This window comes from Sminthopsis crassicaudata, chromosome 4 (assembly GCF_048593235.1).
Source record: "Sminthopsis crassicaudata isolate SCR6 chromosome 4, ASM4859323v1, whole genome shotgun sequence".
NCBI lineage: Eukaryota > Metazoa > Chordata > Mammalia > Dasyuromorphia > Dasyuridae > Sminthopsis > Sminthopsis crassicaudata.
This window is the reverse complement of record NC_133620.1, coordinates 55,907,450-55,919,992: the sequence shown is the minus strand read 5'-3', so window position 1 is coordinate 55,919,992 and position 12,543 is coordinate 55,907,450. Positions and strand designations below refer to the sequence as shown.

General features: G+C 32.1%; 1 protein-coding gene across 12 annotated transcripts in view; it reads right to left on the bottom strand.

Annotated features, from left to right (window-relative positions):
* The window catches only part of DCAF6 (DDB1 and CUL4 associated factor 6), a 157,090-nt gene that overhangs the window by 51,966 nt on the left and 92,581 nt on the right, over window positions 1–12,543 (bottom strand). For 6 of the 12 annotated variants that reach the window (XM_074266520.1, XM_074266516.1, XM_074266517.1 and 3 more), the window contains one exon: window positions 5,457–5,516. The exons of the other annotated variants lie outside the window; for them this stretch is intronic. In XM_074266520.1, the coding sequence (XP_074122621.1) occupies window positions 5,457–5,516 (60 nt within the window). The remainder of the gene's footprint in view (window positions 1–5,456; window positions 5,517–12,543) is intronic. 12 annotated transcript variants of the gene reach the window in all.

Genomic DNA, 12,543 nt, shown 5'->3' with positions numbered 1-12,543 from the left:
CAGAATGATTTAAGACTACATAATTATCGATAACAAGAATTATGAAGTTTAATTTTCATTCTTCTAATATATCTAAGAATCATTTTTATAGTTATGCACAAAATATAGTTTCTATTTGACAATAAAAATTTTTTAACGTACAAGTTAGTGTACACTAAAAAGAGAAAGGGAATGTATGTGTGAGTGTGTGTGTGTGTGTGTGAGAGAGAGAGAGAGAGAGAGAGAGAGAAAGAGAGAGAGAGAGAGAGAGAGAGAGAGAGAGAGAGAGAGAGAGAGAGAGAGAGAGAGAGAGAGAGAGAGAGAGAGAGAAGAAAAGAAGGAAGGAGGGAGAGAAGGAGGGGAGAGAGACAGAGAGAGAGACAGAGACAGAGAGAGAGACAGAGAGACAGAGACAGAGACAGAGAAACAAAGGGGTGTTAGTGATATATACTTAAGTTATAACAGCCCAAAGTTCTAGATCTATTCTTAGAAACCGAGACCAATAAACCTGGCAAAAAACTAAAAAATTGAATTAATAGGAAATTTGAAAATGAGGTATCAGAAATTGTTTGCTAAGATTCTTACTGACTTCTATATCAAAATGCAAATCAAACAGAGTCACACCAAAAATATGCCTAAAGCAGTATTACCTCAAACTAAAAAGAACTTTTTTATATAATGGTCTTATGTTAATCCTATGCCAAGTATTAATGATTCACGTTTGAATAGCATTTTAAATCTGTATTCACCTTCATATTCTATGTCTGTGTACTTTTTAGGAGTCTTGCCTTCTCTTTGTCTACTGCATTGCATTTTTATCTAATCTCTCATCTCTTGTACATCTCTTATTCAATTGTAGGATTGTAAGTTTAAAGCTGGAAAAAATCTTAGAAATCATTCAGACCAACCTTATCACTTTGAAAATAAGAAAACATGGGGGCAGCTAGGTGGCGCAGTGGATAAAGCACCAGCCTTGAATTCAGGAGGACCCAAGTTCAAATCTGGTCTCAGACACTTAACATTTCCTAGCTGTGTGACCCTGGGCAAGTTACTTAACCCCAGCCTCAGGGAAAAACAAAAAACAACAAAAAACAACAACAACAACAACAACAACAAATAAGAAAACAGGCTCAGAGTACCATTCTATTCATGCTATTACCTTAATCTTTCTAATGGATAGTTCAGATTATGTCACTCCCAGTTCAAAAGTCTTTAATAACTCCTTGCTGCTTACTGTAGCAAAAACTATCTTGGTCTGTTATTCACGGTTCTTTAGCATCAGTCTACAACACTATAGGAAAATCCTTTATATACTGAACATTCAAATACAGCTAATTAACACCAGTGCCAAATATGTCCATGATTCTCTATATCTGTGTCTTTATTTATGTCATTTCTGAAGCCCAGAATGTCTTGCCATCCATTCTTCTTCTGAAATTAGATATTTGCTTCAAAAATACTCAAACGCCTCCTCTTTCACAATGCCTTGCCTGATTTCCTATAGCTAGAAATGATCTTTTCTTTCTCTATATACTCAGATAAATTTGTTGCGTCCTCTTACATACTTATCCCAAACTGTTTGTAATATGTTATTTATGCAAATGTTTTAAATCTCTACTTCTAGGTTCTCATCTTAAAGATATGAGACTATCTCTTTAGCACGTGCACATAGGTGATTCTCAATAAGGTAGATCAAAAACTATATGGTTTTAACTGTTTCTATATCACCTTGTTCAGATTCTCAGGACAGAATTTTTTGCACAATTTTCTATGATTTTACTGTAGAGATATTGATAATAAGCTCTGGCATTAATCTCTGGATATTATAACATTAATGTAGTTACTTAATAAACATTTGCTGAATTGAACTGACCAAAGTATACCTCCATCTCTAGGCTAAGTCTCTTACCACCTCTATAAGTTATTATTAGTTTTGGAAAGTATGAGGATTCTTCATGGAAAATAAAACAAGGAAGAGAATAAAATGAGTCACCAAAAGAAAACATTTTGTAGCCTAGTTTCAAACAATTTTTTTGAACAAGGATTCTTACTCTTTCCCAAATATTGGTACCACTTGAAACAAGGCCAGAAAAACATTCCATATGACCTTATTCATTTAACTTTTGTAACAAAATGTTCAATTAAAGAAAGAGATTATAAAACAAATACACAGATACATACACATGTGCAATTCCAATTGTTTTATCATCTACCTCCTTCCTTTGTCCAATAGCCATTTTCGAGGCTATGAGATGCAGGTAGGAGGCTAACTGAACATAACCATACCTAATGACAGCCTTGTACAATCTCCACTGTTTTTGATAATCACACTTTGCTTTCCAAAGTTTGAAAAAGACTATTGATCCTGTCATCATCTTCCTAGTTCTCTTAAAACTGTTTCTGGAAATAACCTAAGCAGATTAATATTACAACAATATATTTTCATCATAATGAAGATGAATCCCCAATCATCAAGGATCCTGCCTGAACTTAAAGGCCAAAAGGAAAAACTATGATCAAAAACATCATTCAGAAGAGCTTTCAATTCAAGAAGAGGAAACCTCCTCTCTCCCCACTATATTTATTCATAAAACTCCCACTATTTCTTTGAAAATATAATGTATTTATGCTCGCTAGATATCATCAAGGATGCATGAAAGAGGAAAAAATGGCAGGCTGGTCATTTAGCAAGAACAAGAATTAACACTCTAAGGATTGTTGCCTCTAACAATGAAAGAAAAAAGTCCTTAGGAATCTTGAACAGAGCTCCTCAAGAGGATTAACACAGAAACCAGGGTAAGTCTCATATATGAAAGGGAAGGTATGAATACATTGTCATCTTGTCATCAGCACTGATAGAATGTTCATAGCAAACTTCACATTTTTAGTAATTTATCACAGAAAAAACTCAAATGAAATTTTCATTTTTAAATTCAGTGCTCACCAATCAACCTACTCTTGTCCATAAATACTAGAAAAAAATGAAACTTGCAATTTCCGGTTCTGAAGATAAGACTTAAAGAAAGTCTGAATATTGAAAAATGAACAAAGATTCTGATCATTTAACAGATGCTCAGGAAATGCTTACTGAACATAGCTCAGCTGAAAATGGTATGGAAACCCCTAAAACAAAGGATATCATCAAGGATATACATCTATTCTTCAGCTTTACAAAGTAATAATTGTAGAAATAATGCTTACTTAGATTATTTGGTTTTCTTAAGAGAAAAATGAGATTGTTTATTGCTTACCCTAGGTTCATGTAAAACATGCATGCACACACCCATAGATATGTACATAAACATAATCCTACTTCAGTCTACACAGCCAACACAAGCCTAAGCTTTGCGTCTTATGTAAACTACGATACCTTATTGACAAAACAGAGAACAGTATCAAAAGACAATGAGAGACAGCCAAAAGCAGCATACACTGTATCAATAGTAAGGATTAAGATTTCCAAGTAATTCACTATGTATTCATATATATATATATATATATATATATATATATATATATATATATATATATATATATATATATATATATATATATATATATATATATATATATATATATATATATATATATATATATACACATATATATATATATATACACACATACACACATATATACATATATATATGTTTATATATGTATATATATACACACATACATATATATATGTATGTATATGTATGCACGGATGTATTCTGCTTCTAATAATTTTGCTATATGTCAGTTTCTATAACTACTATTCCTTTCATACAACTATACTTATGAGGCTCTTTTTTTTAAAAAAAAGAAAAAACACTTAAAAATTTCAAAGACACTTAAACTTAGAAAATTTTCTATGATTTTACTGTAGAAATATTGATAATAAGCTCTGGCATTAATCTCTGGATATTATAACATTAATGTGCACAGCAGCCTGGTAAATGAAATACTATTAATATTTTATATAGTTTTGGTAAAATCATAAGCATAATCTACAAATATATAACTCTCTCCTAAAACTATGATAATATTGCTAATGTGCTATTTATGACTGTTGACTTTTCTTGAAATTTGATATTAACACATTACCAGTAAATGTTCAAACACATACAACTCTAATTTCTAATACCCAAAACATGATTAATTCAAACTGAAGAAAAGAGAAAAACTAGCAACCAAAGATCACCTCCAGCCTATAACTAACAATTGTTTTTATTTTTAATTGTTTTGTTAATGCCTTATATATTCAAAAATGAGAGGGAAATTAAATATTCCATAGAAGTGAATTTTCTAGATTTCTGAAGATTAAGACTTTAAGAATTATAAAAGAATATCTGAAGATCAATCCCTTTTTATAAATTTTAACTATTTTGGACAGAAATTATTTAAAACTATATAGTATGTGCTTCTTTGTTTTCTAAGGCAGAAAACATGGCTTTACTCAAAGGCATCATTATGAACATCAATTATTCACTGCTGTAACACTGTACCTCTACTTCCATCCCTCCAACTTAACCCCAGCAGCCTGTCCTTACATTAAATGGCCCTAAACTCCTTTGCTTTTTACATTTTTTTGTCCCCTCCTTTGTCAGTTGTCCCTTCTTCCTATTTTTTTGCCCCTAGAAATCCATTCCTCTCAGGACTTCTGAAATGAACTCTTCTTTTACCCACAATTTTAAGTCAAGAGGCTATGAGTGAAGGCCTGTGGTTAGTTCTTTTCTCCTTCTAAAATAGACGCTTTCAGTCTTTTATTACACCCACATACAAATTGTAAAACTTTTTGTCTTTTTCATTTTCTATTGGATTCCAGTTGTCCATGTCCCAGAGTCCAGCCAGAAGTCTGCATATTGAATGAGGCTGTTTAGGGATGGAAGAAAAGGTCTAGACCTGGGATTTCATTAGTTTCATTAGTTTAGGGAGTTCATCCACTGATTCAGATTGTCAACTTGTTTATAACTCATGATCTGGGACACTAAGTGACCTGTCCCTGACACACAATAAAGCTATGTCTCCAGAAGCAAGGCCAGACCCTATCCCCCACATCATACTCCCTCTGCTAGGCAGGGTATTACTCTAAGGAAAATCAAAGTTGTTATTATTACAGGGAACTAAATTTACAATATCTGAAAAGGGTCCTGGGAAAAAAATCCAAATTCATCCTATAAAATGCTTTAAACTGCCTCAAAAGAGAAAGAAAAAGGCTGTCTATTCTAGATTTCACCTATACCTATCAGGTTATGAGAAGATCACTAAAATTGACACCACGGGCAGGGGAACAATTGGTTTTTACTCTCCTTCTGGAGACCATCATTTGTGTAGGAAAGAGAGGCTCTCATGTCCTACTTTAAATTGTCTGGCTCTATGAAAATAGACTGTAGCTATTAGTCATTACGAGATGTTATGAAAACAGAAAGAGCTTAGTTTATGCATTGCAATGAAACTACGGATGGGCATGGCGCATCTCCAGTTGCACGCACCCTGTTGCTCATCAAGGGACATGGATCCGAGCTGTTTGTTAACCACAGAAGAAGGAGAATCTGAAACAAAAATGAGATTTCAACTTAAAAATAAGCAGCAGAAAACTGCACAGCAATGTCATGATCATCTACAAGCTTAAAAACAAATGTATAAAGGCAGGGGAAGAGAGGTGAGTACTGTGGGTATGTTTCCCAAGCAGTGAGTAAGCAGAGCCATGTGGCCAGATACATTATTCCAGGCAAGCATTTAGTAACCTTGAATACAGATTGAAAACACAGAAAACTCTTCTTCTAGTTTCATGCATACATACTTTCCCCCACATTTCTTTAGGATAAGAAAGAAGTGCTATACAGATGGATCTATAAATGGAAGCTCACGAAATGGCAGTGCATACATTCAGTCAGGTTTTGCTTTTATCTATTTCTTAAATCTTTGAAGGAGACACCCAAAAAGCTGAAGTGCTCACTGCTTTTTGCTGGGATGTTGTTTTATCAAATTTGAAGTTAACAACAATTTATCAAGAGTACTAGGTTCAAATATTTTAAACAAAGCATCTATAGGAGAAATATTCAAAAAAACAAATGATATCACAGAACCATAATGAAACTTCAGAAAAGTGCTGTTATTTACGCTACATAAATAAGGTGCAGTGGGAGTCAGCATACTGTAAAAAGGGATACTGGTCTGAGAATCAAAAGTCTAGAGTCCAGTTTTATATCTGCCATAAACTAGGTGTATGTTAGGCAAGTATCTTAAATTGCCCAGACTCACTTTCCTTAACTAAAGAAATGAAGGAGTTCCTATGAAGCATTTCTGTGGTGCTTTCTGGCTTATGAGTCTAATTTTATAATATAATATGAAACTGATGCTAGAATAAGCCAATTTGTCTTTGCCATAAAATACAAAAACATTTTGGTTATACTTCTGCCCCCATGAGAGGTGCCTTCTGCTTTATGGCCTTTAGAATCTTTTCAGACTCTCCTCTCATTTCCCTTGTAATAGAGTCAAAGGGAAGACACCTTTCCTTCAATGTGTTCTGAGTGACACTCTGATGCTCACCAATTTGACATTTTTATAATCATATTATGGCTTGATTTTGTTTCCATTTGAACATGTTAAATAGCGTTTGTTTGCCTCTTTTAAATAGCTCATATGGATGAGGCCATGTTTCTTTTCTGCCCATTTAAAATCTGTTGCCTTCTACTTTCATCAGTTTTTTTCTTGTTTCAATTTCATGTTTGATTGCAACTGGTCATTGAATATGGATTCTTTCTTCAACTATCCTCATTAATATACTTTAAAAAATTATCCAGATTTGTGTCTCAATCTCTGTTTTAACAACTAGCCATAAAGAGGTAGTGGGACTAATGGTTCATTCAAGTAACATCTCAATATATCAATGTTTATTTTTATTTCTATGATTGCTTTAGACTAGACATCTCTTCAGTGCTTTACACTATTCCTTGGGTATCTTTTTTTAAAGAACTATATTCTGGTCCTTAGAGATTATAATAAACATAATGATCTCCTTTTAAAATTAAGCAAAAGATGAAATGTGGCTACTAGATAAACAATCCTTGAAAAATATTGAGAAAGCTCATAGGATATAATGCTATTGTCATTAAACTTTTCCTTAGCCACTTGCGTTTGTTATAAGACAATTTCAAAATAACATGATATTATAGTTAAGAACAGAAAAATCAACTTAAGAATTTTTCCTTTAGTTATTTATGACTATTTTTTCTAAATATTAAAAGTCTAAATCTCATAGGAAACTATTACATTGTGTTTATTATTCTCCCATCTCTATAAGATATAAGAATGAAACCAAATCAAATGTTTAAAAAAAAATTTGCCATTATCTCCACCAAACTAATCATTTATTATGCTAAAGAAAATAACAAACTAAAGATATTCTAAAACTTCAAGATAGAAATATAATGTGCCTTTTTTAAGAGCACTGAAATGGTTCTTTGCTACTTCTGCTAAAAAACCAATCTATACTCTCTTGAATCCTAACCTTTAAGACAGCTTTTTCCTGGATCATTACTAGAAATCTATTTTTAAACTGAGACAACAAGAGTGAAGCCAATTGCTCTTTTAAGGAAGATATTCTGGTACCAAAAACATTTTGAATGATATTTAAATGATCACCATACCAAATTCAAACAAAGTAATAGACTATACATTCATAAATGCAATGTCCATGCAGCTGTCTTTATATTGTCCAAAATACTTCCAACTACTAGTATGAATTTCAAAATAGTAGCTGCAATCTAAAAACTATTGTCATCATGTTCTTATTAATGAGAGTTGACAACATTTTTCTGAGAAATAAAGAGAACAAGAAAATAAAAATACTGAACTATTTTTTATGATGAGACAAAACTATATAATCTTCATCTGCCTTTTATCTCAAATTTATAAAGCCCAACATAAACATGGAGTGGGTCTAGATTATATTATTTCTCAAGAGTCAATTACTTAGGGTACAGAAAAAATAATCTTACTTCAAATGTGATTCTTTTTTATTGTTTCATAAAAAATAATTTATAAAAAAGGGATATACCCTTTTTTATAAATTATTTTTTATGAAACAATAAAAATTTTCTTTAAATCTCTAATATTCTACAAGGCATATGATTGAATTAACTTACATCTAGGATTCTATTACTTTCCAAGATAAAAATAAACTTTACAACAAAAATTCACCTAGGCAAAGAGCTCTAAGTTTTGATACTTTATCTTTATACTGTCACTTGACCCTAAACAAACTACTTAACATTCTGGCATTACAACTTCCACATCTGTAAAACAAAGTCACTACTGTCCTGAATCCCAGAAGACAAATAGGTAATTCATCATATAAATATGACAAAACATGTAATTCCTAAAAGCTACTGCGAAATTATGTGACATGTTTTACTCCTGGAACATTAATTTCACCTACAATCATTTGATGAACTTATCACATCAAAGGCAGTTTATTAGAGTTACAGAAATGATCTGTTAACATCATTGCTCTACTACACATTTATGTTCTGATTGACTTTTTTCTTTTAATAAGAAATAGGAAAAGTTTTTACTAGGTCTAAAACAGAAGGCTGAATAAGAGATGATAAGGCATTCTTGTGTGAAATGGATTGTTCATAATGTCCATAGAGCTGTACTCCATGAGAACCTGCTGCAGTAAAGCAAAGGTGTCTATTATATGGCGCACAGCACTTCTAAGTACAGCCTAAACCAAATTAAAATGGAACTGATATAACAAAATTTAAAAGTAATTGCTATATTTAACAAAATAAATAAAAATATAATAAAGCATAGGTAAGATTACATTTTAAAATTAAGTCAATATTGATACAGCCAGTAGAGTCTTATGGATGAAGTGGTAGCTCTGATTTCTTCTATTTCAGTTTGACACTCAATGCAATTAAGAATTCACTTACACAAAATCATCATGTAAGGGTTGATTTTTTCCCATCTGGCTCAATTTTGAAATGTGTTTTTTAAGAGTCACCATGTTTCATAGCCTAGATGAGAGCATAAAATCTTTTTTTTTTTTTTTTCATAGTGACAAAACTGTTCCATATGGTGAAAATGAATGGACAAGATAGCTGACTCCCAGTTCCACTTATAGCAGGGGGAGGATATCTGTAACAATGGCTGGGCCAGTAACAAGAGGCTCTACACAGAGTGTTGTTACTCAGTAGGAGCCATAAATTCGTGACTTTACAGGCTTGAAACAGAAAGAAAGAATTGGGTTTAAAATTAATCAAGTGCTAAATATCTTCTGCTTGTGGCTATTTGTAGCACATCACACATACCTGCTCATTAAATTCACTCCTTAGAAACACTAAGTTTCTACCAAATTTATGCAGGACACTGTGAAGTAATCAATGACATGTGCCAGAACTATAATATAGTATTCCATGTTTATATGCTACTCTTATAACCTATTGTATAATTCATTCTTATCACATTCATTTGAAGCAGGAACAAGACTTTTAAGGACTAAGATTTTAATTTTATAGATGTGGAAACTCAAGGAAGGAATAGCAAAACCACTTATCTTATTATAAGGCCCAGAATAATATTATAAGACCAGGATTTATAATTATATTAGATCATACCATGAGATCAGGAATAGAAATCAGTTAGTTTACATTCCCCCAAAAATGATCAGATAAAAACCAATCTGTCTCTCTGACCATCAGAAAATCTTGAAAGAATACTGAAAGTTCTTGTGTGTTACCTTAAAAGTCCAGGGAAAGAAAAAAAACTACTGTATTTGATTAAGTAAAAATATCTAAGATAATAAATTCTGACTCTACCATACTAGATTTGTGAAAATCATCTCTTCACATTTGCAAAGTTAAACTTTGTGGGTGCCAAAATTTTTCTTAATGCTCTGAAATCTACTTTGAAGATAATTTATATTATTTGGAAAAGTATCTGAAACTATGCCACTGGTGTTAGTCAGTGCCTTGGAATAATTACTTAAGTATGCAACTTATACAAATACCACAATTAACTAAAGAGATGCTGCCTGTGGAACACCATTTTGATAAATGACATTTTATCTAGACTTTTAGTAACAAACAAGACAGATTGCCATCAGGCCTCATGCAGCTCCACAGAATATTTCAATTTTAATTATCAGATGTTCAATGATTATAAGCTGGGACACCATTGATCTATAGCATTCAGAAGTTAGATGATTTACTCAAGCTCACATAGCCAGCACGTGCCAAAGGGCACTTGGACTCCAGAGTCCTGACTAGCAAGCCACTATGACCATACTGCTTTAAGAATGGAAAACATGAATTATGACAGATTTAGTAATGATACCAAGGCCATGTTAGCAGAGTCAAAGTTGCAGAATATAACTCCATTTGGTCCCAAAAAATGTACTGCATGCTTACATAACTTAATTTTTGTAATGATATTTTTTATTACTTAAGGGAATAAACCATGTCTTATTGATTTTCTATCTCCTTCAATGTCTAGTATGTACAATGTTCTGTCCCTTATAGGCACTTAATGAGTATCTGTTGAATTGAACTAGCAAAATGACAGTCATTTATTTAATTCTCATTTTCTTCTGGGGAGACTACCACAAAAGGGCTAGGAAGTTAACAAGTGATAAAGACAAATCAATATGAGGCTAGGAGCTACAAGGAAAAACAAATTGTTTTATATAAATATATATAATACATTTTGTGATTCTATAAAATTCTGATGAAATTCATACTGGTAAATTTCATATGAAAAACTTCTATGCCTCAAATTCTCTTCAAATGTACATTATGCTACTATTGCAGCCACATAGAAAATTACATGCTTTTACCCACTTAGGCAAAGTTTTACATCTTTGCTTTAACAACTTTTTTGTCCTGTTAAATTTCAGCCTGTTCTTTGTAAATACAGTGGCATTTTTATTCATAATAATTCATGATAATAATATCTGTCATTTAGATTAGAATTTAACATTGGTAAAATCCTTTACAAATATCACTTCATTTGCTTCTCACAACAACCCTGTGAGGTAGGTACTGTTGTTTTCCTCATTTTGCAGATGAGCAAACTGGTATTGAGGAAGGTGAAACAGCTTGCCTAGGATTGATCATACAACTAGTAACTGTCTGAGGCAGGAACTGAACTCTGTGTCACCAATTGCTCATGAATAAACAGTTCATCTTCAAATTGTTTTACCCAAAACTGTTTACAAAACTAAAAATCTTGGGGAAAGATTTGCTTTTCAAAATTGTTGAATTTTAACATTTATATTAACAGTTAACATATTTCCAGTCTACAGAGAAACTGTTTTCTTTCTAGTAAGAAATTTTAAGGGAGAAAAAATATTTTCCTAAATAGTTAAACTTCAGTAACATTCAGAGAACTCTGACCCCAAATACTCTTTGTTAATAAAATAAAACCAAAAACATAATATGGATTAAATATCATCATGGTACCCTGACCCACAACACAATTTCCACCTTATGATTATTTTGAAAGTTTGGGTGATTTCATAAGAGTGATGCCTCATCTATAAGTTCAGGTAACTCTGGAATCTTAGAAGTGATATCAGCAAAGCACACAGTTCTTGACAGACTCCCATCCTGGAAAAGACTTTAACAGAGACCCAGCAATGGGTTATGATTACTAGGCTAGCATGGTGATTACAGATCAAGTTAATTGCAAGGCACCAAATTTTCCTTTTGGATATAGCACCTAAAATCTACCTACTGAGATACAAGAAGGGATCTGCATAAGCAAAGGGAGTAACACACTAATGATACTGCAGATCCTAGAAATACTAAAATATTTCTATTGTTGTAGGAGCCTATAAAATACATTTAGGAAAAGGAGATGTAAATGAAGAGTAAGACAATACAAATAGTTTTGGGACCTACTAGCTGCAAATTAATTTTGTCACACTGCCCAAAGTAATTAATTATTATTTTCATCATTGGTTATCTGTTAACCAAAGGCTCACAAATCCATTTGTGTCAGAAACTGAATATATTCTCATTTTTAAAAGAAATGTGAAGTTACAATAACTATAATAAATGCCATTTAATAACATCAAGCTGCCAAGTTATTTTGTTGTTTTGTCATACAAGGTAACCCTAAAGAGTTCCCAAACGCTTAAATATTTTCTATGATATTAAAATTCCCCCCCAAAAATTACAAATATATTAAATATCAAGGTTTTATAGGTAATAGAATGAGATTGTGAGTAAAGGCTAAGTATGTATTTGTTCTCTATAACAGAAACTTGTTACCTAACAAAGGACTTTGAATAACAATCTGAATATATAGAAAACAAAAAATTAACCAATTCTGTGAAAACTGTAATTACAATAAAATAGTACAAATATTAACTAAAACTACAAATTCAATATAATATGTGATGGTCAATCATAATTCTGTAAGCAATTCTATAAGCACTTCAATCCAGTACTATGTAGTTCATATAAAAATATGCATTAACTTTCAAAGCAAGGGAGAGCTGGAAGCCAAGATATAGCAGCCTTTTTGTTAGAGGCATTTTCTGTTCATTGAGTTCATTTTAATGCACAG